This window comes from Melanerpes formicivorus, unplaced genomic scaffold (assembly GCF_026170545.1).
Source record: "Melanerpes formicivorus ecotype bairdi unplaced genomic scaffold, bMelFor1.0.p_v2 SCAF_40, whole genome shotgun sequence".
In the NCBI taxonomy this organism is placed as follows: Eukaryota; Metazoa; Chordata; class Aves; order Piciformes; family Picidae; genus Melanerpes; species Melanerpes formicivorus.
Window position 1 is genome coordinate 5,406,980 of NW_027142392.1, and position 27,989 is coordinate 5,434,968.

Sequence of the window (27,989 nt, forward strand, 5' to 3'; positions counted from 1 at the left end):
TCTCATACACCAGGGGAGCACACTCCAACCAGCTCTTCACATTCAGAAGCACAGTTGATTTGAAGTAAAGGTTGATCTCATTTTCACCTGCAGCTTCTCAGTGTTTTCTTAGTCATGCATAAAGTTCATTGGAGCTTCCTTGGTTTCAGTGGAAGCAGAATTGGAGCCTCTCTTCCAACCTGGTCTGCTCTATTCTATTCTAAACATGATGTGCTCCAGATTGTTGCACTGTCATTGATTTGTAAATGTATTTTTCATTATGGGTAGATCATAACCATATATTGGTGAACATCCTGACATGCAAATACATTAGAGCAAGCATCCAAGCCTGCTACAGTAAAGTATATATCCATTTATGCAGTTAACTATGAAGTTTTGTAGTTACAAGCATACCACACACACAAAAGTAAGTAGGAAATACAACTTCCAGTGGCTAGGATTTGAACAAAAGCAACAGCATTCAGGCTGAAGAGATGAGATTATGATTTAGAGCTTTTCTCTCTATTTGGAAGTAGAGATTGTCTTTGTTCAACATGAGTTGTTAAGGCAGATTAATGCCTTGAGTCTGTCTTGTTTTCCATCTTCAATGCAAAGAAATGTGAGCCAAACAGTAATTGATAAATTGGAGCAATTTTGTGCACTTACTAAATAATTATTTAAATGTATCTACCTTCACTGCATGCCTGTTTCATCAAATCAGGATAACCCAGATCCTATGGATGCATGGCAAACAAATGTAATCTTGCTCCAAAGCAGTTTTATTTGTCCTGGGCTACAATGCACATTATAGTCACTGTAGCCCATCCCCACAGTAAAACAGCTACATAGCTTTCCTACTACTGCTCAGAATGAACTTAAAACAAGCACACACCCACATATAAAAGGTCTTGTAGAGTCCAGGGAACAAAATATCAGAACAAAGGAACAGCAGAGTTAAATGCAAGATCCTGTTAGACGTGAAACACCTCCTTAGGGCTCGGCTTTACAGAAAATAGAATTAAGCAAAGAACACTTGTCACAAAGTCAGGAGGATTCATTAGAGAATGAGCAGATTTTCAAGCATTGTGTAACTTGCACGTGGTGTAGTTCAATTTCCCCCCCCCGCATTTAATTTGTATTAGTATTGCTCAATCCAGAATACAGCAAACAACAACACTGCTCCTCTCCATGTTAATCACAGAACGTTAGAGGTTGGAAGGGACCTCTAGAGATCGAGTCCAACCCCTCTGCCAAAGCAGAATCACCTAGGGCAGGTCACACAGGAACAGATCCAGGAGGGTTTTGAAAGTGTCCAGAGAAGGAGACTCCACAACCTCTCCTGGCAGCCTGTTCCAGTGCTCCAACGTGCTCACCTCATGTTCAGGTGGAGCCTTCTGTGTCCTAGATTGTACCCATAGTTCCTTGTCCTATCACTGGGCACCAAAAAAAAGACTCTCTCCTTCATATACTATGATACTGACACCCACCCCTCAGATATTTATTTATAGACTTTGATGAGATACCTTCTCAGTCTTCTCAAGATTAAACAGCTCCAGCCCCCTCACTCTTTCTTCATACGAAAGGTGTTCAGGTCTCACAATCGTCCTTGTAGCTATCTGCTGGACTGTCTCCAGTAGATCTCTGTCTCTCTTGAACTGGGGAGCCCAAAACTGGACACAGTATTCCAGGTGTGGTCTCACCAGGGCAAAGCAGAAAGAGAGGGAAATCTCCCTGGACCTCCTGTTATGTTACCTGTAATCATGTTAGTTTATACGAGGCACAGAAAATCCTTAAGACTGAAAGCTGTGAACCGCATTTGTTTCGGTAGGAAATTCCTCATCTCTATATAATACTAACTCAAAGAATTATAGTAGTAAAAGCCAGGTACATGCCTGAGCCTTAAGTAGACTGAGAGCAAATTTGCTATTCTACTGTGCTTGTAAGTCAAGTAGAAATTCTTCTTTCCATCACATTTCATCACAGCACGCCAACTCCTTCGCAGCTCTCACAATCATCATCATCACCACTATCACTTCGATTTTCTCCTCCACCGTGAAAAGAAATCTCAGAATTGTGTTCTGAAGTGTGTCTAAGGGGTGTTAGAAAGAGCATACATGAAATTATCCTGGAAATTCAGCTTGTGAAGCAATTATCCTTTCCTCAGTGGGACCTTACACCAAGGTTCAAAAGATGTGCTTTTTTGTTTCGCATTCGACACAGAGAACTGTGACTCGAATGCCAATTTTGTTTCCTTTCACCTACAGCATAGGAACTGTTCTTAATTACTCTATAAAGTGCTAAATGGTTGGTGCAGTAAACAGCTGTTGATACAACAGCAGAGTGTAATAAATGGAATGGAGGGCTTCACACAAAAAGGTAAAACAAAACAGTTCTGTTATTAAAACTGGTGAACCTTTTATTCACAGTAAAACCCAAATATACTGCTTCAAAAGCATAGACATGAACCCAAGTCAAGCCATACTCCTTTCAACTGTGAAACACAATAAATATGCATATACAAGAAAACATTTTTTTCAAGTGAATCTTAAAACCAATATTTAAAAACTTGAAGTATAAAACAAGCCACCCAAATGTCAAAACATTGTATTGTGCCTGAGAACTGAGTCTATATAATCAGACTGACCAAAGCCCCTCGGGTGTGTCTTTGTGCATGTCCGCCTGTGTTCAGCAGTGTAATGCTTTTCTTACATCAGACATGCTCTGGCCCTGCAGAAGGAGATGTGAAGAGCAGCCATGCAGTACCTCTACTTCCCAGTCTTCTCCAAAACCCATTCAATCACCTGCAAAAATAAATGAGAACACTCATTTACATCAGTCCAGTTCTGGAAAGCAACTCAAGAACGACTCATACAGAATCACAGAATCACCAAGGTTGGAAGAGACCTCAAGGATCATCAAGCCCAACCTGTCACCACAGACCTCATGACTAAACCATGGCACCAAGTGCCACATCCAGTCCCCTCTTGAACACCTTCAGGGATGGTGACTCCACCACCTCCCTGGGCAGCACATTCCAATGGTGAACAACTCTCTCAGTGTAGAACTTTCTCCACACCTCGAGCCTAAACTTCCCCTGGCACAGTTTCAGACTGTGTCCTCTTGTTCTGGTGCTGGTTGGTTGAGAGAAGAGACCAACTCCCTCCTGGCTACAACCACCCTTCAGGTAGTTCTAGAGAGCAAGAAGGTCTCCCCTGAGCCTCCTCTTCTCCAGGCTAAACAATCCCAGCTCCCTCAGCCTCTCCTCGTAGGGTTTGTGCTCAAGGCCTCTCCCCAGCCTCGTTGCCTTTCTCTGGACATGTTCAAGTGTCTCAATGTCCTTCTTGAACTGAGGGGCCCAGAACTGGACACTTCAGTAGTACTTTCTTTATCACCACCTGTGTAGCATTTACCAAATAGGACTGAAAATTAATTCATTCAAAAGGAGCAAGAATTTTTACGACACTAAAAGGATACAGAGTTATCCAAGAACTGTGTTAATTTCACAGAATGCCTTGTCTTCAGATAAAGGCAATTTCAAATCCCCTGAGTGGAGCTACTTCACTCTCTCCATTTACTAGCAACAAGTGCACACACCATGCTAATCAGGGCTGGTGTTTCCAGCACAAAAAACTCCTATCCTATTCCACAGAAGAAAGGAAAAAGGGTAATTTGTGCACTGCTGTCTCCCGCCATTGTTACTGCTGTCTCCCAAACAGGGCAGTTGTTCAGCCTGCTGACAGTTCCTGGGCAATGACATTTTTTATGAGAGAGTTGCAAAGTATTCTATAATAGAGGGAGAAATAGCAGCTTAAGAGGTTTTAATGCCTATTTTGTCAATAGCAAATACACATAAAACTTCTGGTTGTCTTCCCAGAGAAAGCTGGTGGTGAGAAACATCAGGACATAGTGTATCAGGACAATATCCCAGTTGAACACCAAACATCACAACCCATCTAGTTTTTGAAAGCTTATGATCACAGTATCACAGTGTAACTAAGGTTGGAAGAGACCTCGAGGATCATCAAGTCCAACCTATCAACACAGACCCCATGACTAGACCATGGCACCAAGTGCCACGTCCAATCTCCTCTTGAACACCTCCAGGGATGGCGACTCCACCACCTCCCTGGGCAGCACATTCCAATGATGAACGACTCACTCGGTGAAGAACTTTCTCCTCACATCGAGTCTAAACCTCCCCTGGCACAACTATGGTCTGTTGGAACCAATTCACAAGGGAACACAGGAGAGATTACAATAAATGCTGACCTCATAGAATAAATCCTTTGGGGATCTAGCAGCTTTCCTTGCGAGCTTGGGGTTTATTATTTGACTTCTCCAGTCCAAATCTCCCACTTCATGTATAAGTTTGAAAACTGTACTACACACATTCATTAGACTGCTTTTGAAATCATGGAGTCACCTCAGCAGCTCTTACAGAATGTAAATCAGAGGGTTACTTAATTTCTGGGAGACAGGAGTATTTACTCTTGCCATTTGCTCTGTGCTGCTGTCCCACCGTACAAACAACTAAGTTCATCTGATATCCTTTATGGTTAGTTATTCCCAAACTTAAAATTCCTGATTTTCATTGCTTCTTTAAAGAAATCTATTTCCTTTTTTCAGATCCCCTTATTGCTTCCTACAACTGAAGAAAAAAAATTAATTCTTTTTGTTTGGTCCCCTCCAGTGATAAAGAAACATTTCTTGCCTTCATTTCCATTTCTCACTCTGGACTGAGGTGATCTTCCCCCTCTACTCAGCCCTGGTGAGACCCCACCTGGAGTACTCTGTCCAGTTCTGGAGCCCCTATTACAAGAGGGATATGGAGGTGCTGGAACGTGTCCAGAGAAGGGCCACAAGGATGATTAGAGGGCTGGAGCACCTCTCCTATGAGGACAGACTGAAGGAGTTGGGGCTGTTCAGTCTGCAGAAGAGAAGGCTCCGAGGTGACCTTATTGTGGCCTTCCAGTATCTGAAGGGGGCCTACAGAAAGGCTGGGGAAGGACTTCTCAGGATCTCAGGTAGTGATAGGACTAGGGGGAATGGAATGAAGCTGGAGGTGGGGAGATTCAGGCTGGATGTGAGGAGGAGGTTCTTCACCATGAGAGTGGTGAAACCCTGGAATGGGTTGTCCAGGGAGGTGGTCGAGGCCCCGTCCCTGGGGGTGTTTAAGAGCAGGCTGGATGAGGCTCTGGGCAGCCTGATCTAGTGTAGGGTGTCCCTGCCCATGGCAGGGGGGTTGGAACTAGATGATCCTTGTGGTCCCTTCCAACCCTGAATGAAACTATGAAACATCGTGTTGACAGCCGTAACTAGAACACCATCTAAAATCTGAATACATGCAGCTGGAAATTTGGCCATGGGACTGCTGATCAAGAGGAAGTTTTTGTGAGACCAGAGTGCAAAACGGAACCCACAGCCAAAGGAATTTCTGTCTTCATCTCTTCAAGTTGTGGGCTAACCCATCCCACAGCCAGGCTGCCACACCTACATTTAGCTAGTTGCAGGAACAAGTAAATAAGTGGTCTCACCTGTTTAGCATTGCTATTTGCTGTTTTCTTCATTTCATCAAGAAGCCCTCTGGAAGTTTTCAGATCCTAAACGTGAAACACAAAGCCCCAGAAATTAACAAACCGATATGGTGACTCTAATTTGGATCATAAAAGCCTCAATAACCAGGGGAGGTGTTACACTTTTATCACCTTGATGAGAACCACAGAAGAGTCACTTGACTTTGCCTTTTTTTGTTTGTTTTAATCTAAAGTTATTCCAAATGGTTGCAGATTTCCCTAGAGCAGTCCAAGCCCAGTCAAGCATACAAATGAGTCACACTTTTTCTTACTTCCTGCACACTTTCAGAAATAGAATAGAATAAACCAGGTTGGAAGAGACCTTCAAGATCATCATGTCCAACCTATCATCCAACACCACCTAATCAACTAACCCATGGAACCAAGCAGCCTGTCAAGTCTCTTCCTGAACACCTCCAGCGATGGTGACTCCACCACCTCCCCAGGCAGCCCATTCCAACGGGCAATCACTCTCTCTGTGTAAAACTTCCTCCTGACCTCCAGCCTGAGCCTCCCCTGGCACAGCCTGAGACTGTGTCCTCTTGTTCTGGTGCTGGCTGCCTGGGATAAGAGACCAACCTCTGCCTGTCTACAACCCCCCTTCAGGTAGTTGTAGAGAGCAATAAGGTCACCCCTGAGTCTCCTCTTCTCCAGGCTAAGCAGCCCCAGCTCCCTCAGCCTCTCCTCATAGGGCTTGTGTTCCAAGCCCCTCACCAACTTAATTGCCCTTCTCTGGACACATTCCAGCAAGTCAACCTCCTTCCATGTGGGTTTGGCTTGTTTTTTTCCTTAAATGCTATTTGAAGTTCTTGGTCTTGATTGTAATCCTATTTCTATATAAATACAGAAACTAACAGTGTGCTTACATTTGCAATAAAGAGTTCTGGCAAAGAACAGCAAATAAAACATAAAGCAAAAAAAATAAGTGCAAGAAAGGGAAAAGCCAGGATGGCTTATTTGTTTTGCAGTCCAGTTAGCCCAACCTAATCCACTCCCTTAAAGCAAACACATAACCCTGCCTAAAGAGGAAGGCAACCTAAGAAAATTAGTTTACTGCTTGTCTTTGAAAGAATACAATGCCTGTGATAACATGCTTCTGAAGTACACAGCACAGATAAGGATTCAAAGGGCTCCTACAGACTTGTGGCTGTAAGACAGTTCAGAAGAACAAATCCCTGCTACCTCTGTCTCTAAATTAACTTTACAATGGACAAGATCACTGCAGCTTTCTTTCCTTTTGCTCTTCTACTTCGAGTAGAATTGTAAACCTGTCTGATTTGCCCTAATCACTCATCCCTACATGCAGCTCTTTCTGACCTTGGATTAGGTCTTCCTTCAGGGCACACTTCAGGGAGATTTTGGAAGTGCTTACAAAAATGACTGTTCAACTACATCCTAATTATTTAAGAAATTGGTGCTCAGCAGCAAGATGTTCTAAATGCTGCGTAAGCATTCAGCTCTTTTCCACTGCAGCTTCATTTAGCTCAAATCACCTTTGCTAAATGAAGCTCACAAAGACTGGAAGGTTGCACCCATCCCAGAGCCAGGGGCAAGACCCTCAACAAGCCAAGATACACAGAGGAGCTCAGCCCCAGTAAGGAGGCCCAGCCAGCACCCATGGGTGATAGTGGAAGGGCTATCGACCCTCTTCCTACCTAACCGGGGGGCCACCAGGCCCCCTGGCCTTTGTTGTCACCACCACCATCACCCAGTGTGCACCATGGGCACTCACCAGCAATGAGAGGAGGATCCCTCAGCCCAGACGGGCTCAGCTTAGGGTCCTGCCTTTCCTGTGGGGGGATTAAAAAGGAGAGTGGGTGGGGAGGGCCAAGCGGCCACACCTGGGGTGGGAGGAAAAAAGGGGAAAACGGGGCAGGTGAGGGACTCTTCAGGGTGTGAGGTAATGACAGGACTAGTGGGAATGGAAAAAAAATAGAAATGGGTAGATTCAGATTGGATGTTATGAAGAAATTCTTCACCATGTGGGTGGTGAGACACTGGAACAGGTTGCCCAGGGAGGTGGTAGAAGCCCCATCCCTGGGAGTGTTTAAGGCCAGGCTGGATGTGGCTCTGGGCAACCTGATCTAGTGTGAGGTGTCCCTGCCCATGGCAGGGTGGTTGGAACTGGCTGATCCTTGAGGTCCCCTCCAACCCTAACAATTCTATGGTTCTATAGCAATTTTGCAGTTTAGGCTGGATGTTAGGAAGAAATTCTGCACAGAAAGAGTGATTGGCCATTGGAATGGGCTGCCCAGGGAGGTGGTGGAGTCACCATCCCTGGAAGTGTTTAAAAAGAGACTGGATGAGGCACTTAGTGCCATGGCTTAGCTGATTAGATGGTATTGGGTGATAGTTTGGACTTGATGATCTCGAAGGTTTTTTCCAACCTGGTTAATGCTATGATATCCAGAACCAGCTTTTAAACACCCTGTCCTGTAATTTAACTCCATTTTGTGTCCAGATTAAGTAGCATGGACTTAAGGACTGATTCACAGTGTCTCATAGGTTTTGTGTAAAGAATTCTCATCTCTTCCTAAAAATGAGGCTGATGCAATTCTACAGGGTGCTGCTTAGTCAATATGTGTTAGATAGTTCTGCATACTTACAATGTGTTTAGAAGGACTTGTGGGAGCACATGAGGGAACTAGAATTTCTGAGTCAGCTGCATAAGCTACTTACTGAGCCAACAGCCTTAAAACAAGGGAGAAGATGAGCTGCACAGCAGTGGCTGGGAAATAGCTGCTCCATGTAAGGAAGCAATCTAGTGCAAACACCACCTTATCTAGCATACCTACTTTAGCATGCTCTCTCACATAGAAGACTGCTGCTTTATAAGCTTTAACAAACAAATAAAACAGCTACCAAAATATGCTATAAAACTAGGTTCTGCATTTAAGAACAAGTCCAAAGGCTTAGCCACACTTACACACAAAGACACCACTAGGAAATACTAGTCTGAATATCACAGAGTCCATCTCTAGTTTTAGTCAGGAATGGATTCACTTCACTAAGAAACAACATGTCTTACAGTTACCTTTAAGTAGAACTTAGATATCTCAAACAGACGCTGGCTGCACGACACAAAGCACTTGTGATCCTCTGCAATTCCATGGTTTTGAAGAGTCTTGGCCACCACCTCCTTCAGCATCTTGGGAAAACAGAAACACACTCCAAAGTTCATCCCCAGTACTAGCATGAAATATTGTCAAAGGGAATTAAAACAAACAAGCAAGCAAACAACGAAACCACAAACACCTTATCTATTTTTTTCAAGTCCTGCCTCTGTCATTAATCAATTGGCCAAATACTGTCAACCCACTGGCCAAAACTGGGCAGAGTTATTGAACAATCTCTTTGCATTTCCTTCATCTCAAAAATTAAGGAAATGCTTACATGTGAAAGCAATTTAAAGCATCATTGAATATTCACGTGGGGCTTGGAAGACAGAAAATAATTCATCATGGCTCGGGTTTTCTCCTCTCCAAAATATTATATACATCTCTTGCTTTTCTTTCTATTCTCTGTTTTTAGCACATTTATATTAAAATGATAGTCAAAAAAAAAAAAGAATAATCAGGTATTACAATCAGATTTAAAGATGCACTGACATTCTTTACAGGAGAAATGTTAACACTTTGCTGTAGATCTGAATGAGTCAGAACAATTTGTGCTTATTTGGGTCACCTCGACTTGCCTTTGACAGCAAGACATCAGCATTCACGCAGTGTTCTTGCTGGTACCACCAAGCCAGAAACAGTTTTGTGTACTGGCTTGGAAGAGTGGCATTCCTAATATATACAGCTATTAATTAAACATCTCTGCATCGAGGTATTTAAGTGTTATCTCAGTTAGTGGAATTGCACAATTATTGGAATACCTTTTTTTATTCTCAGAATAGTCTGTCCCTCCACAATGGCTTTGACCCTTCCAGCACAGATATTTCCTTGGTACCTTCAGGTTTTATATGGATTTTTCTCAATTTCATAAATCCTATTCATGGATATCCATTCCCACCTTTTTTATTTGTGGCTCTTATCTCTCTCAGCCTTAATTCCCTGGGCATGACATAATACATCTTACATATTATTTTCCACTCTTTTCTTCTGCAGCACTTTCCACAGTGCCTTCAAGAATTCACACAAGTGAATAGAGAGGTTTAATAATAACAAATAGAGATTAAGTCAGTTCACTCTGACTAGAAAAACACCCAAATCAATTAAAAATGAGTAAATTGATGAATCGAGTCACATGGAAAGAAGTTAAACAGATGCTCTTTCACAAAGCAAATAACATAGTCCTTTACCCTTGTATGTTTCTGGGATCTTGATTCCTTAGCTGGCTTTGAAGTCTGGGTTTCAGTTGCACTTAAGTGACTTGCTGAGGCAACCTTAGTGGTTACTTTGTGGGGCTGACCAGGCTGTTTCATGGGTAGTGAAGCAACAGAAAATGATCTTTCAGAGCACTTCCTCTTTACAGCAGCTGTACTCCCACTGTTTCCACTTGCCTGAGAGAGGAGGGAATCTGTACTCTCAGATTTAGTTAGCCTGGAAAGAAAGAGGTGGGGGGGAAAGATAAAAGAAGTTTCAGATTTTGTACTGACTCTTTTGGTGCCTTTGTTTCTGCTACAGAAGCTGCTGCCAAGACTGTCAGGTTCTGTACAGCAGACAGGATTCTGTTATGTAACTTTATTTGTATTGGAAGAATAATTTACTGACTGATTTGGTCTCTGGTAATAGATCCATTGCAGTGAATAAAAAAGTCAAGAAATGAACTGAAGACACAAGATAACTAAGAAGAGAAAATGTTTGGAAGAAGGTCTGCATGCAGACCCTTTATGTAGATAGCTAGGAGAGGCCAACTTTGCCAGCCTCCAATCTCAGGATGAGACAAAACTTCTTGAAAACTTCTTTTGGTCTTATGGGTATTTCACAATTTGTCTTTAACTATGCTAAAGGTGGCTGTTACAATTCTACTGTAAAGCTTTATCCTTCATTAGTAAGAGCATCTTCAATTCTGAAACTCCAATTTAAGAGCTGCGAAGTACAATCACAGCTTCCTTTCCAATTACTCAATAAGCTGCTAAAGATATGATATTCCTAAAACCATACCTCTGTAAAAGGCTCACTGTGATTAGAGTGCAAAGGGTATCAAACTGGAAAGAAGGAAGAAGTATTACAGGAAAAAGTGAATTCAGATGTAGTGCTACATAGCAGTTAATTTTTCTTGACAGAGTTTGCATCTTCAGAGTGAAGAACAAGGTACAAAGCGACGTCCTAAAAACTAGGCTTCCAGATAAGAAGTTAATAAACAAGGCTGACAGTAAGTTTGAATTCTGATAGGTCATCTTATACCAGAAGTCCTTTGGATCAGCAATTAAATTATTCTGTTTGTACAGTGCTTGGCTTTCTAAACCTTTAGTAGTTATTGTTGCAACAGCACTGACACAGATTTTGGTCCTGGATGAGACTATCTGTCATCTTTTCAAACACATTGAGACTTGCAAGACACAATTCCCAGTCTCTTAAGTAAAAGGTGTCTGTGCTGCATGGTTTTGATTAATTTAATGTTATCAATAAGAGGTCACACTTGAGGAAAAAAGAAATAAAGAGGACTAAACAACTAGAACATTTGTATAGATGCTTCACTGAAGTCATTTGAGATGAAAGAAAAGAAGCACTTCACAAGAGACTACTGAACTATTTCATGCCACAGATTTGTTTAATTCAGTGCATTACCTTTTCTTGGGATAAAAGCAATCCAACTCTTTTGATCTGTGTTTTAGCCTTGATGCCTCTGTTTTGAATTCACTTTGTAAAGACTCTCCATCAGGGACACTTCCAGGCTCTGACAAGACTGCAGGAGATGGGAGAGGGCTCAGGACAACTGGCACAGGGCAGCACTCTTTGGTGCAGGTAGTCTGAGTTTCATAGCGAATCAGACGAGTTTGAAGTTCAGCGTATCCCACATCTCTCTCTAAGGCTCTTCTGTTATCTAGACAGTATCTACAATTGAAATTGGTGAGAAATCTGTGAGAAATAAAAAAGCCTCTGCTTTCTTTTTTCTTCTTTTCAGAAGAAACAAACAAACAATTAAACAAACAATTAAACAAACAAACAAACCAACCAACCAACCACAAAAAGTCCCCAGCCAACCAAACCACAACTTTTGACTACCATGGAATCTCCAAACTCTTTTTGTTTGGACAGCTGTACTGTTCTGAAAGGTACCTTAAAACAGCCCAGTAAATGAACATATGCCTGAGGGATTTAGCTGCATTTAGGTCTAACCCCAAAGAAGCTGAATCACGCTGCTTGTAAACCTTCACCCTGTGGTCTTACAAGTAAGATTCCATGGACATTAGCAGATTTTTTCCTTGAATGGTAAGTGATGGACTAGGATGCTGAGAATGGATATTTTGCTTGTAACAGTCAGCCCTGTGTTAGGTTTGTATCACCAGTCTCTCTATTTTGATATTGCTGGTTTTCATATTCTGCCTGTACATAACAGATGTTGCCCCTGTTAATACACTGACCAGCGTGACAGTGATGAAGACAGCTCTGAACCCAAATAGATGAACCAGCACACCATAATGGATACAGTAGCTTCAGACCTCAGAGTTTGCAAGCATCCACCAAAATGTTGAAATCCAGAAAAAACATCAGGTTATTACATAAAAAACTATACACTTTAACATGACAATGTTTTCATTTAACCTGCCCCAGTTTCTTCTGTGAAAATGCAAATATCCCAGTCAAAAAAACCCAACAACCAAACCAAACAATCCACCCAAGGTTTCTTAGTGCATATGCCATACAGGAATCATATTAAATGCCTGTAGAAAACACCCTGAAGAGTCTGAAAACTGCAAGTGATGAGTGCTTCAGGAATCTTCAAATGCCATGATACTGACATAGTTTTAGGAAGAGCCGGGCTGTCCCAAAAAATTTGGGTGCTATGAGATTGTATTAATTGAGTGTAACCATGAGGAAGATAGGGCACAGGAACTGTTTTAAATGCTACTTAATACAGATTCTTTGCTAACTGCACTCTTTGGCAATGCAACCTTTAGCTTTGTCCAAGATAAGCACTTCTATGAGAGATTCAGATTGTTTTTAAGGACTACAAATACAGAATGCTACTGAACAAGCACAAGCTTCCCAGCTTCCTATTGATTACCAAGAGTATGTGGTTTAATCAACCAGGTCAAAAGAAGAAAGGGGTGGAGTTGAAGGAGAACAAACAAACAGCACTAACTCAGGGAAAGATGAGATGACAATACAAAATGCATCTTAACTAACTTTTTTCCCTTGTGTAAATGATTTCCAGAGATTCCTTGCAGGATACCAATGTCTCATTGCCCAGTAACTTACATGACTTCTACTGCAGGAAAGACAGAAGGCTTACCCAGTATTATTCCTTCCTTTTCTTGACAAGTGTTCTGAACAATGTGAGCTATCTCTCAGCCCACCCTCCAAACTTAGCAATTTTTCCTACCCTTAGGAACTCTAGACATATTCTTCACTTTTATCTCTTAACAGAAAGTCATGTTAAATTGCTGGATCTGATTTTTCCACTTTCTTCAGAGCATTTTCATATTCAGGGAGAAATTCACTTCTCTAATAACAGTTTGGAGAATCCGTCTGTACAGCTGACTAAGACTTTCCACTAGAAATAAATTCATTATCTGATAAGAGTAAGTTCTCTTAACTTACAAATGTCAAGGTATTTAATTTTCCTTATTTATATTCTCAGTCCCCTGAGTAATCACATCCCCTACAATGATAAAAATGTTTTTATCTTCTGAAGTTAAATTGCCATTTTGCTCACTCTGCTTTAACAGCAATTACTTTCTCTTTGCAACACAGGATTCAAGCATTTGGCACAGGTTCATTACACCAGAAATTTGATTTAATCGTAACTGCTGCTGCTAGTTTTGTTGACAAGACTTTACTTCCAAATACAAATATAGCAGCTATGCAGATGGAAATGGCAATCACAACTGCATGGTACATCTATCTATCTGCTCCAGAAGACCATATGATACTCTTGTTACAAGATATCCTGGTTGTACAGCTGTAGATTCCTCCCTTTCACGCTACTTTCTACTATCTCATTCTACACCTTCCCTCCGTTTCTGCAAGCACATTCCTCTTGTAATATTACCTTACCAAGGTACCCCTCCTCTTTACAATATCCAGGCCTCTCTGTGGTTGCTACCTGCAATATTTTGCTATGAGAGGAGGCAGCACAAGCTGTGCTGTGCCTTATTTGAATCTCCATGTGTGCTTCCTGCTGAGGTCAGGCAGGTTAGCAAGCTACCACGCACCCAACACACAAGAGACAAATGCTTCCTTTTCACACCTAGGAGGACAAATCTGCATTTCTCCTATCCACCCAGATATCTTTGTGTCTTTTGTTACAAACCTAAAAAGGTTTGTTACCACTTAGAAAAGGAGAGGAAACAGCTAAACAGGCAGAATCACTGCTTCACTTCCCTAGAGAACACGGCTAAAATTACCAGATATTAAACACAAGCTGAACCAAACTATCTGTGCAGTTGATAGGAAAAAGAAAATACTATTAGTCATATTCTGATCATCTGTAAATGTGATTTTAGGAGGCAGCAAAAATTTGCACAAAGACTGAACTGCCTACACTTTGTATCCACTGCATTTCTTAATATATACTATAACTAGACTAAGAGTCTGTCTACACAGAAGAGTTACACTGTACTATCTACTCTGGCATTTGTTTATGTCCTTTTTATCATCTCATCAAAGACAGCATTATTTTTCCAAGCAATTTTAATACAGCTACATTATATGATGATTACCCATCTGAAGCTTTGACACTTGCTGCCTGGGACTAAGTACAGTTCTAACCATATTTGATCCTCTTGAAGATTCTTATCACTGACACCTGCTGGTGCTGTTTTGAGTTTCCTGAACATGTAGGTGGCTTCACAGTTGGTCTCATCAACCTCATTACTATTTTTCTGAAAGTGGCTACAATTTCTTATCAAAGTAGAAACTACCTGTGTAGCTCAACTTGTGCTGCTCCAGGGACCTGATGGCTACCAAGGAACCCTCCTCCCCATGCCACTTCTAATTATGAATTAATATTTTCAGAGGGTCTGAGAATAGTTACAGTAGTACAACTTAGAAGAAAGACTTAAATGATTTTGCACTACCACTGAGGCAGGGGGGTGTTGCAATTTAAACTAGGGAATAAAGTAAAGGTAAGAAATGAAGAGTTGGCATGTGCAAAGTTCCTCCAATGAAGGAAAAGGATACATACAAGTTTTCCATAATTAATCTTCAAGCTGCTTGAAATGTTTCTAGTTATACTTTGACCAGAAGCTGGAAAATAGTTATGGAGAATGAAGCCAGGAAACTTACTCCACTCCATGATAATGGCATCCAGTTGCTTTTTCAAAAGGTAAACCCCTGAGTTTCCGAGGAGTCAGTGCTGGTGTCAAAAGGAATGTGTTCTCACTAAAAAGGAAAAATACAGATAAATTTTAACTTGTTACAATCATAAGCTATACTGCCAAAAAAAACCTCCTTAACATAGGAAGGCCAAAACAGCAGATCCTGTAGCTAAGCCCCTATGGTGGAGCATCAATAGAAAATGAAATCTTTACTGAAGCAGGAATTTAAGTTCAAAGTAATACCTCCTGAGATATTACAGGCTGGACAGATGGGCAGAATCCAACAACATGAGATTTAACACATCCAAGTGCCGGGTTCTGCACATCAGCCACAACAACCCCATGCAGTGCTACAGGCTGGGGTCAGAGTGGCTGGAGAGTGGCCAGGCAGAGAGGGAGCTGGGGGTACTGGTCGATGGTAGGCTGAACATGAGCCTGCAGTGTGCCCAGGCAGCCAAGCGGGCCAATGGCATCCTGGCCTGCATCAGGAACAGTGTGGGCAGCAGGAGCAGGGAGGTCATTCTGCCCCTGTACACTGCACTGGTTAGGCCACCCCTTGAGTAGTGTGTCCAGTTCTGGGCCCCTCAGTTTAGGAAAGATGCTGAGTTGCTGGAAGGTGTCCAGAGAAGGGCAACAAAGCTGGTGAGGGGTTTGGAACACAAGCCCTATGAGGAGAGACTGAGGGAGCTGAGGGGCTGCTTAGCCTGGAGAAGAGGAGACTCAGGGGTGACCTTATTGCTGTCTACAACTACCTGAAGGGAGGTTGTAGACAGGCGGAGTTTGGTGTCTTCTCTCTAGCAACCAGCACCAGAACAAGGGGACACAGTCTCAAGCTGCACCAGGGGAGGTTTAGGCTGGAGGTTAGGGAGAAGTTCTACACAGAGAGAGATTGCCCATTGGAATGGGCTGCCCAGGGAGGTGGTGAAGTCACCGTCATTCAGGAGGAGAATTGATGGGGTGCTTGGTTGCATGGTTTAGTTTATTAGGTGGTGTTGGACGATAGGTTGGACGCGATGATCTTGAAGGTCTCTTCCAACCTGGTCTATTCTATTCTATTGGATGATAGGTTGGACTTGATGATCTTGAAGGTCTCTTCCAATTTGGTCTATTCTATTCTATTCTATTCTATTCTATTCTATTCTATTCTATTCTATTCTATTCTATTCTATTCTATTCCTATTAGAGAAGCTCCTAAGGCATTGCAACCAGTTTAGAGGTCACTGCTACGAATAATTTATTGACAAAATCAGGCAATGACCACCCCATTTCCAACCCAGTTAGGCCATTCTGAAACTCATTCGGTCATTATTCACACACACACAGACACACACACAGACACACACACTCCCCTGCATCAGTTCTGAGTATGGTCTTCAGTGGTTTTAATGAGGTGACTTCATACCGCTTGGGAATTTGTAGTGGCTGCAGATCACCAACAGGTAGCCCTTCTGGGGTGAAATATTTCAGTAATTCCTTAGCATCCAGCAATGTCAAGGACTCCCGCTGGCCATCTTTATGCCCCAGCAATTGCTCAGATGAATGTGCAAACATAGAAACTCTGGCAAAAAGACAAAAGGGAGAAAAAACAAAAAGAGCAATCTAAGATTTGGCTTTTTTTTCTTTTTAGTGTAGTAATAACCTCCTATTATCAACAACAACCAGAAGAATTAAAAATCACTGTTAGTCTGGGGTAATTAAACAGATTTCCAAAGTAAAATGAACAAGGTTGCTCCTTAAAAATATTTACACCACTGTTCATGCTGAAGTATATTTGATGCAAATCCTCTACCATTCTACTGAAGTACTTCCTTCAAGATCTCAGAGCTCAGTTATGAAAGGCAACATGGGAAGAATATTATTCATCCCCTTTTTCCATTTATGAACCCATAGGATAAGAAATTAATTCCTCTTAAAAAAAAACCCATAAGCAACATGCAGCAAAGGAACCATAAAATCACTAATGCATGCAACTCTCCACTCTGCTTCTTTCTTAGTCTCCTCAATCAGGTATAGCAAAGTTCTTTTCTGCTGTTAATCATGATGCTGTACACTGATTCAGCATAAGTAGAACATAATCAGTCCAGAATATAATGAAATGTTCGCTAACTGACTGCAAAATAGAAAGGTCCTACAAGAACCTTGTCGAAAGCAAGAGTTTCACCTGTTTGAGTTTAAAAAGTCCAATAGTAATGATAATAGGATAAAGCAGGTATCTAATGTGAGAATTTGACATGCAGAACTCTAATCTAGGCCATGGCAGAGTATGGCATTTGAAAAAACAGAAACAGGATAGAAGTGTGTAAGAAAAAGGCAGTTGGACAGTGGGCTCTAAAGGTCTGTCAGCAAAAACGTTAAGATGCAGTGAAGATCATTAAGTCCCATATAAAGTGAGAGCTAAACTGAAATCAAGAGGCTATACTAAGGTCTATAGGTTTCACCTAAACAGCACTGAAGCAAAAACAAAGATAAATGTCAAACATAAATGAAACAGAACCTTCTACTTGAAACTGACTTGAGACCTGATACCAAGCACTATCTAGGGAATATGGGGAGATCAGAAACACATTGTACATGCTGCCAAACACTATCTTTATTCTTTATGCCTCAGGGCATGTTGTGACCAAAAAAAAGACCCCAAACCAACTTTGTAATATTTTTCTACCATGGCTTCTGTGGTAGTTTCAGGCTATGACTTTAAAATTTAGTTACAGATTTTGAGCAGAAAAGAAGAAAAATATAAGTAAATCACTACTGGGGGTAAAAAGGAAAAGAAAAGACTATTCTAAACAAATTCATTGGGTAAATATCTAGAATAAGAGGAGCTGTACCATAACAATTCTTCCATTTTTTCTCTTCTCTTCTGATCTCTGGCTGATTTTGCTTTGCTCAAGAGAGATAACATGCTTTGGCTGGCCTTGGCTAAGTCTAACTTCTCTGCTCCTTTCTCTTGTCCCTTTTGTACATGGGGGTAAGGAGGAGGCAGGGAGGGAGAAGCTAATAGCTTCCCATGGTCCTTGTGCTGTTTATTAATTGTAAATATCTGTAAATATTGTAACTCCTGTACATTTTGTACATATTCATTGCATTCCACTGCAGAGTGTAGATTTTGCTTGTAAATACAGCTTCATTTGCTTCTAACCGAGTTCATCTGGCAAAGTTAATGCTGGGGGGAAACTTCAAGACCCCACAGCTTCTGATTTCTAGTACTGCCATCGTGGTGATTCAGTTTTGGAACTATGTTACTTTTAGCTAACTTTCTGTTGCATTTTGTCAATACAAATCAAAACAACAGTGCTTTAAATACATGAAAAAACACCTTTGGAAACTGACAGAAACTTGGTTTTATGCAAGGTTTCCCCCTGAAAGATTATCAATATATTTCAAAACAGTTTACAGAATGGCTGCCAACATACACAGTTCCTCTAGAATGAGTTTCAATGGCCACTACAAAGAAAACCTCCAGTATTTAGCCATTACCTCATTTTTTGCTTGTTTTTTTCAAAGCTTTCCAAGTTCTGAAGAACATGTCTCTCTGGCCACTCCAATGGATTCAGCTCCATTAAATCAGATTCTGCAAGAAATATATAGTGGGTAACCCTTCACAGAAAAAAAGAATCTTAATTCTTTAAAGAAATAGACAAGCATATGTATCACACTATCACAGTATAACTAAAGTTGGAAGAGACCTCGAGGATCATCGAGTCCAACCTATCAACACAAACCTCATGACTAGACCATGGCACCAAGTGCCACGTCCAATCTCTTCTTGAGCGCCTCCAGGGACGGTGACTCCACCACCTCCCTGGGCAGCCCATGCCAATGACGAACGACTCGCTTGGTGAAGAACTTCCTCCTCACCTCGAGTCTAAACCTCCCCTGGCGCAGCTTGAGACTGTGTCCCCTTGTTCTGGTGCTGGTTGCCTGGGAGAAGAGACCAACCCCTTCCTGGCTACAACCACCTTTCAGGTAGTTGTAGAGGGCAATGAGGTCTCCCTTGAGCCTTCTCTTCTCCAGGCTAAACAATCCCAGCTCCCTCAGCCTCTCCTCATAGGGCTTGTGCTCAAGGCCTCTCCCCAGCCTTGTTGCCCTTCTCTGGACACATTCAAGTGTTTCAATGTCCTTCTTAAACTGAGGGGCTCAGAACTGGACACAGTACTCAAGGTGCAGCCTAACCAATGCAGAGTACAGGGGCAGAATGACTTCCCTGCTCCTGCTGGCCACACTATTCCTAATGCAGGCCAGGAGGCCATTGGCCCTCTTGGCCACCTGGGCACACTGCTATCTCATGTTCAGCCTACCATTGACCATATCAATTGTATATCAATATGTGTGTGTGTACATATATAAAGTCCTTTATATATATATATATAGATAGATATATACACACACAAACAAGAAGATAAACATCTACACAAACACATCTCAGAAAAATCTGCCTGGTGGTGTGATCAGCAACATTTTCTGCCTTTTTTTTTGGTTGCTGTTGAGATAAAGAAAGGAAATAGTCAAAGATAGTGTAATTGTAGTGTGCAAAACTGTGTAGAAAGCTACTTTTATTTTTTCCCTCTATTTTTTCCTCTTTTTGTACAAGGTATGAAAATACATTGAAAGAGAGTTAAGCAGTGTATTTTCTCAATAACAATACATACCAGAAGTCACAATGTATGACCTGGTTTTATTGCCAGCCTTCTCTAGAATGGGTTTAGGGAGACTAGTGTTCCAAAAACATTCTCTTGTAAGTTCTAACAAGTTTTTGAACTCAGCTGTAGAAATAACTGGAGCTTGCTTGGTCAATTCCTTTCTCTCTGTAAAAGGAATGAGAAAGAAAGAGAAACACTACTCCATCTGCTAAGTAACAAAGAATAACTGGAGCCTGTTAATAAACAACCAAAGAAAATTCCCACCCCAAAACAATTACTTAAGCAAGTGGACACTTACTATTGTATCCTTATGCAAGGCATGAATGGTATATTCCACGGGCAAGTGAACAAACTTAGCAGTGAGACTAGCTGAAATCATATGGGAGTCAACTTTTCACAGTCCTTTAATTTCTGTACATATATTTTCCTGAGTACATCTAGATTTGATTCCTCCAGAGACAAACATCTGAATATCATGAGCCTGATGTTCTGCCTCTGCAGAACCTCCTACCCACCTAATTTCACTGCTGTTGCAGGAGAATGGTTCAATATAAACAATAGACTGTTCTGGTCTTTAGTCAGACCTCAGAAAGGTCAGGTAATTCTGATATGATTTAGGATGACTGACAAATACCAACAGCTCCTATTTAGTCTTCACCCTAATGGAAATAGGTAACTCTCTCAAAATAAAGTGAAACATAAGCTCTGAAGTGGCCCCAAGCTCAGGGTTAAAGCAGCGAGGCGGCTGAGAATGACAGCAAGCTGAGGGAGGTAGCGGATGGCCTATCAGCAGAAATCTTATTTCCCTTAAGCTGGTATTCTGCTAATGATAATACACTTAAATTATCTTCACAGTATGCCATTGTCAATAATCTAGCCAATCTCTCAGCAGCATTTTTCTGTATAATTGAGTCTCTTTTATCAATGGACTTAGAAAAAATCAGGACAGTCAAATGTAATTCTCTGCAAAGTCATGAAAATCCACAGAGGATGACCTTTCAGTGATTATTATGAATGATCTATCATGATACATGTAACAAATCTCCAAGGCATACTTCTCCTCTGCTGTTTATCATAGTATCAGTCAAGGTTGGAAGGGACCACAAGGATCATCTACTTCCAACCCCCCTGCCATGGGCACGGACACGCCACACTAGATCAGGCTGGCCAGAGCCTCATCCAGCCTGGGCTTAAACACCTCCAGGGACAAGATTTCTACAAGAAAGAATACAATTAAAAAAACCTCTGAAAACCTCAAACCAGTATTTTTATTTTGTAGAAGTCACATCCAGCAATAAGGGGCATTGGGGGAAAAAAATCCAAACACAAACAAAAGAAAAACAAAGAGGAGAAAAAGTTAATTACCACAGAGTTATTCCAAAACAATGCTCAAACATTCAGAGCATTAGTGTGACAAATAACCACTAAGTTTAAGTTTGGCATTCTCTTCTCCTCAATATTTAAAAGTCACAAAGTGACACACAAGTATGGATATTTCAGTATGGGCATTTCAGTGTAGCTCCACATCATCTTAGCTGGGCCCCACAAAGTGGAGAGCAGAAGGCACTAGCCAGCAGGATATTCAAGCACACAATTAACTGCAAACACAAGAAGAGTCCTGCACTCAGGGGTGCGGTTTAAAGTTCAGCAGGCTCTGAACAGGCTTGCTGGAGGGCAGTCAGCGTGCTCCTCTGCATCCCAGGTAGCAGTGGACCCTGCTCAGGTGAGTGAAGTGCTTTAAGTACAGTTGCAGGACTGAGGGCATCAGTCAGGGAGGCTGTGGAGTCTCCCTCTCTGGAGATATTCAAAACTCTCCTGGATGTGTTCCTGGGTGACCTGGTGTAGGTGATCCTGCTCTGCCAGGGGGGTGGACTAGATGATCTCCGAGGTCCCTTCCAGCCCCTGAAATTCTGTGTCCCTGTGATTTATTTTTGATATACTACTGGAAGTTTTTGAAGTTCCACTTTTTTCTTTACAAAGGTATTAACTGTCCTCAGCTTTGTAAGGTGAGCCACCACATTCACTTTGAAATAAAGACCTTTCTAAATACTAGTTTGAGAACTGCCAGTGCTCTTTCCATTACTTACTGAGATACTCCTTCAAGGCAAACACTTGGAGACGTGATAGTTTCTTTTCCCTCTGTACAATCTCCTCTCCACAAAAACATGGCAGAGACTTGATGAAGTCAGCAACATGTAAATCTGTACAGATTAGGAGAAATGTATTATTTAGATTCTCTTATAGTACTTGAGACACTAAGTCATTACTTCTTAAGACAAACTCAGCAAACACAAAGATTTCCTACTGTGGTGAAGGCATCATATGCCCAGAATTATGACCCAGACATGGAAAACTTGGCCCAACATGTGCAGACACATCCCCCTCTCTGGAGGGAGGACTCAGCCTAGAGCTGAAGGGAACAAAGGCCAAGGTGTCAGCCAGGCAGCACAATCAACCTCACCTGCCTTCTAAGGGGTAAACAACACCTATTTAAAAGACAACCAAGGAGTAATCAAACAACATCATGGGTAATCCTATTAAAAAAAAATAGAATAGAATAAACCAAACCAGGTTGGAAGAGACCTTCAAGATCATCGCGTCCAACACATCAACCAATCCAACCCACCCAAACAGCTAACCCATGGCACCAAGCACCCCATCAAGTCTCCTCCTGAACACCTCCAATGATGGCGACTCCACCACCTCCTTGGGCAGCCCATTCCATAGTGCAATCACTCTTTCTGTATAGAACTTCTTCCTAACATCCAACCTGAACCTCCCCTGGCGCAGCCTGAGACAGTTGAATACCATGAGGAAAACTTGGAATAGATATCTGAGCAGAGTTTCTGAATTTCTGTACAAAATCCATACAACAACACCACAATCACCATGACTAACATAAACAGAGCCAAAGTTTGATACCAGGGAAGAAAATTTTCCCCCAACACATGGTCAAGGACTTTCAGTCTTCTGACACAGTACTAATGGGATTTTAATTAGGACAAATGGTAAGCAGTCAGTCATATCACACATGGATTTATCTCGATAATAAGGAAGTAAGTGGATAAGATGCAGGTCACTGCGCTCTTCTTTGTCAGTGTTCTTGAGAGCAAATACTAAATGACTCTGCTAATTTGTGTATGTGTAGCTGTAACAGGACAACTACTCTAAGGTAAATGTCTGCACACACACTCTTACACAGGGCAGTAGCTATGACATGAGTGTCAGCTCATATCCCAACTGCCCTGGAGTTATAAGGACATCTGCACATTTGATTTGCATTAAGTATTACCTGGCTGCTTCTTTACATTAAACAAAATGTACATCAAATCTTAGTTATGAGAAATTATTGACTATAACATTATGTAGTCAATTTAAAGGATCCAGCAGTAGTAAACTATGCAAGTAAGTTAGTTTTTATTATATTATCAATGGAGAAAAATATTGCTGAAAGAATAGGTATTAATAAAATGTAACAGTTGTTGTTTTCACCTCTTTAACACAGACTGGAATGAACAAAGAGAACACATAAAATTTTAGTAGCATTTGCCTGCATTCAGATATTATTAAATAAGTAACTCTTACTTGACTCTGTTTCTTCTGCTTTTGTCTTCAGCTTTTCATTTGCTGCAGAAAGAGTGGCCATACCATTGATCTGGCTAGCTGAATGAATCAGGGTTGCTTTACATCCTCCAGAGCCATTGCCTTGCAGCAAGAAATAGTATCGGCAAGATTCTCCTTTCAGCTCAATTTCTGGAACTTGAAACACATCAGGACGGAACTGTGAAACACCCTCAGGAAAATGACTTTAAAACAAGCTATAATCTACTGTTAAAATTATTTCAGTTGCTCTCTTCTGTTCTGTGACAATATTACTAGTATCTTTTGGGGGGGACTGACTACAGCTGGTATCTACCCCTTAAGAAGCTTAAAAATGAAGGGGAAAAAAAAGTGAGCTACACACTGAAGAGGAGTTGAATATGCTACTGGCTTAAAGCTAGCATGCTACCAGCAGCAACTCCTGTGACTGTAGCAGAGGCCACCTTTCTAATGTAGGCAATAAAGTACATCTGGAAAGGTATAGCCCCATAAGGAAGAAGCACATTGCCAATCAGTACTTAAGCACATTGGCTCTGAGCTGGAGGCGTTCAGCATTTCCTGACATTCTGTACTTGCCCAGGAAGAGGTTGAAATTAAATGCAAGCTTCTGGAAATGCTTAAGTGAGAGGGAAAGCAACTAAGTGAAGGATATAGGCTTTCCATCTGCAGAAGCAAATCTCTTTGTTTAGGTGTGTGGTAACTGCATCTTACCTGACAGATAGGACACAGAGAGTTTAAAGGAGATTGTTTCCCCAAAGCTTATCATGATGTTAAAAGCAATTTTCTTCTGCAAGTCTGTATAGCTGAACTTTGCACCACAAAGGTTACAATCACTGACTTCACTGTAGAGAAACCAGGACATCCTAATATATAGGAAAGCCCCACTACATATATATATACACACACACACACAGAGACACATAGAGATATAACCACACCAAAATATACCCATTCTCATCATCCTTTTACCTACCAGTAATGACCTTGGGTTTCCTAGCCATATATTCCTTCCATTTCTTGGTACTCAGCTGGGCAGGGCATGGAATCACTACACTGCTTACATTACATGGCAACGAGAATAAAGCTCCCACCTACATAATGAAAGCAGATAAAATAGATGCAACATTACTGAAAACCTGTGTTACATTTCACTCTTGAGCTATTGATTTGATGCTATTTCAAATGCACTTCAATTGAAGGAATATAAAATAGAAATCTTAACACTTCTGTCATTCACACTAATTGTGATGGAACAGCATTTGACACAGAAGGACCCTAATAAGGACACAAAATAAAGACACTAATTGCCTTCATTCTTTGCTCCAGCTAAGAGATCATTAACTTCTGAATTTCTGCTTCCTACATAAAAAGGTATTTGTTACCTATGACAAGTCTGTCAATAATCTGCCTAAAAACAGAATGAAAAGAGAATTCAAAGGTATAGTTGCCATCAGCAAGTCTGCATTCCTTTGAAAAATATGTAATTCATTTCCTCCCTCCATATTATCCTTTTCAATTCATCAGACTGGACTACCTTTACTTCTCTACAGGAGTTTTGGGCTGATAAGCAGTAAAAAGGGACAAATGTATACATGTTTGAACACTCAGGCAATACAAAAAGTAATGCATGTACAGCTCTTAGAAAAGCTTACAAATGTGTAAATGCACACAAATGTACAGATTCCATTAGAGGAATGAAAGAAAAGATTCCTATGAGAAACTGTTATCTTGAAAACATGTCACATTCAACACTTAAACTTTTAGAGTAGTCTGAGGTCTTTCAACTGTTTTGGCATTTTCTTCACAAGAACTGCTATAGGGACCTGGGGGTACTGATCAACAGCCGCCTAAACATGAGCCGGCAGTGTGCCCAGGTGGCCAAGAAGGCCAATGGCATCCTGGCCTGCATTAGGAATAGTGTGGCCAGCAGGAGCAGGGAAGTCATTGTGCCCCTGTACTCTGCATTGGTTAGGCCACACCTTGAGTACTGTGTCTAGTTCTGGGCCCCTCAGTTTAAGAAGGACATCGAGACACTTGAACGTGTCCAGAGAAGGGCAACAAGGCTGGGGAGAGGCCTTGAACACAAGCCCTATGAGGAGAGGCTGAGGGAGCTGGGATTGTTTAGCCTGGAGAAGAGGAGGCTCAGGGGTGACCTCATTGCCCTCTACAACTACCTGAAGGGTGGTTGTAGCCAGGAAGGGGTTGGTCTCTTCTCCCAGGCAACCAGCACCAGAACAAGGGGACACAGTCTCAAGCTGCGCCAGGGGAGGTTTAGACTTGAGGTAAGGAGAAAGTTCTTCACCGAGCGAGTCATTCGTCATTGGAATGTGCTGCCCAGGGAGGTGGTGGAGTCACCGTCCCTGGAGGCGTTCAAGAGGAGATTGGACGTGGCACTTGGTGCCATGGTCTAGTCATGGGGTCTGTGTTGACAGGTTGGACTCGATGATCCTCGAGGTCTCTTCCAACCTTAGTTATACTGTGATACTGTGAAATCAAAGCTTTTAGATTGTAAAAGATATTTGACCAAATATTTAGTATCCTCATGTGAAATGAAAATCACCTGGGATATTTATCAATCTGAAACTACGCAAAAAGATATTTTTGGTACAGCATTAGAAAAGGATTTCTTTCTCTTCTGGCTAAGCTTAATGGAGAATGGAGGGGCAGTGGAGGAAAAAAAGTTGCTGAAAACCTAAATAAAGCTGAGGATGAAACAGAGTCTGATAATAGAACACAGTCTCTTCAGGAAATAAGTAACATAAGTTATTCATTATAACTCTTATCAGCATTTTCACATTACAGGTTCTGTTTTGATTGGCAGGGATTTATTTTACAAATACACTCCAAAAAGTGAAAAAAAAAAAAAAAGCATATAAAGCATATGTCACATATATCTCCTGGGCTGCATCAGGAGAAGTGTGGCCAGCAGGTCAAGGGAGGCGATCCTCCCCCTCTACTCAGCCCTGGTGAGACCCCACCTGGAGTACTGTGTCCAGTTCTGGAGCCCCTATTACAAGAGGGATGTGGAGGTGCTGGAACGTGTCCAGAGAAGGGCCACATGGATGATCAGAGGGCTGGAGCACCTCTCCTTTGAGGACAGACTGAAGGAATTGGGACTGTTCAGTCTGCAGAAGAGAAGGCTCCGAGGTGACCTAATTGTGGCCTTCCAGTATCTGAAGGGGGCCTACAAGAAGGCTGGGGAGGGACTTCTCAGGATCTCAGGTAGTGACAGGACTAGGGGGAATGGAATGAAGCTGGAGGTGGGGAGATTCAGGCTGGATGTGAGGAGGAAGCTCTTCACCATGAGAGTGGTGAAACCCTGGAATGGGTTGTCCAGGGAGGTGGTTGAGGCCCCATCCCTGGAGGTGTTTAAGCCCAGGCTGGATGAGGCTCTGGCCAGCCTGATCTAGTGTGGGGTGTCCCTGCCCATGGCAAGGGGGTTAGAACTAGATGATCCTTGTGGCCCCTTCCAACCCTGACTGATACTATGATACATCAATCATTCAGGACAAACACCTTCACACTAATAATGTGGCTGTGAACAATCACATTGTCATTCCAAGGGGAAAAAAAAAAAGCAAAACAATAAAAATTTAAAAACTGTAGGCTTGTAAAAATTTCAGTAACTATTTTATCTAGAATTAGAATGGAAAAGCAGTATATACACATGCAATATAAAAAAAGCTCACCACTCCAGACCAGATAAATACATTTTGTGGGCTGCACACATGCCTATCTTTTGCTAAAAAAGTAGATGAATTATTATAGCAGGGAAATAATTTTTTGTCAGGATAGGATTAAAATTTAAGAAATGGTTGAGATGGAAATTTAACTAAGGTGAAGAGAAAAATGTTCAGTGGGCTTGCAAATTGTCAGGGCCTGCAGAGCCTTCACCTTTAAAAGCCAAATTGGCTTTAGAATGAAATATTGAAGGAGCTTACACAGAGACTAGGTTTAACAAAAATCAATTTGTATCTCTTATGAGCAATATACATATTGGAATGTTTCTGCTCTACCAAAACAAAAAGGAGTTTTTACCTTTCCAGAGAGAGATGAAATTTGGTCCAAAAACAGCATAGATGTCTCATTGCTATTCTTCCTTGTCAGGCTCCTGAACAGAACAGTTTAAGGAACCTCATCTTCACAAAGGCCTGTGTATCTATTTTACAAATCATGTTATCATTGTATTTCACATAAGGAGAGCAAACATCTAATACTTGCTACTCCAGTACCACAAAATACATGAAACTCACCTCTCCAGGCCAAGTGGCACACTTGGAAAAGTTACAATGAAACACATCACTGATAGCTTTAATATAGGCAGGAATAAACAGATATTTATATGTTGAATATCCTGGCAAGCTTAGACAGTCTAAACTATTATTGTTACACCGAGACTAGCACCAAAAGTACCTAAATTTAAAACCAGTAGTAACACACCACAAGATCTCTGCACCTGACACAACCTGAGAGAAAACTCTTCTGCTATAATGTGGTGCAGATTTTGCACCTACACAATATAAACATGATGTGTTTCTATATTGTGAAGCATATTATCCCCATTACCACTTTTTTTTTGTAACCACTTAGACAGCAGTAAATATTTCTCTATTCTTGCCCCACAAATAGCACACACATCAACAGACAATATATATATGTGCAATAATATAACAACCTAGCTGGTCATCAGAGCTGATGATTGTTAGTGTAATTTCAGTTTCAACATTCATTCCAGTTGTGAAGAATCTTTATTACTATTTTGGCAGG

At 41.5% G+C, this 27,989-nt stretch overlaps 1 protein-coding gene across 1 annotated transcript in view; it reads right to left on the reverse strand.

The window, feature by feature from the left end:
* Window positions 1-2,260: 2,260 nt before the first annotated feature.
* MTBP (MDM2 binding protein) overlaps window positions 2,261-27,989 on the reverse strand; it is a 34,307-nt gene continuing 8,578 nt past the window's right edge. The window contains exons 10-22 of the mRNA XM_068158635.1: window positions 27,261-27,333; window positions 24,196-24,313; window positions 23,208-23,381; window positions 21,710-21,823; window positions 19,632-19,787; window positions 18,460-18,553; window positions 16,385-16,540; window positions 14,951-15,046; window positions 11,288-11,554; window positions 9,856-10,096; window positions 8,587-8,700; window positions 5,514-5,579; window positions 2,261-2,780 (exon numbers count right to left, since the gene is read on the reverse strand). Of these exons, the coding sequence (XP_068014736.1) occupies window positions 2,745-2,780; window positions 5,514-5,579; window positions 8,587-8,700; window positions 9,856-10,096; window positions 11,288-11,554; window positions 14,951-15,046; window positions 16,385-16,540; window positions 18,460-18,553; window positions 19,632-19,787; window positions 21,710-21,823; window positions 23,208-23,381; window positions 24,196-24,313; window positions 27,261-27,333 (1,705 nt within the window). The 3' untranslated portion in view covers window positions 2,261-2,744. The remainder of the gene's footprint in view (window positions 2,781-5,513; window positions 5,580-8,586; window positions 8,701-9,855; window positions 10,097-11,287; window positions 11,555-14,950; window positions 15,047-16,384; window positions 16,541-18,459; window positions 18,554-19,631; window positions 19,788-21,709; window positions 21,824-23,207; window positions 23,382-24,195; window positions 24,314-27,260; window positions 27,334-27,989) is intronic.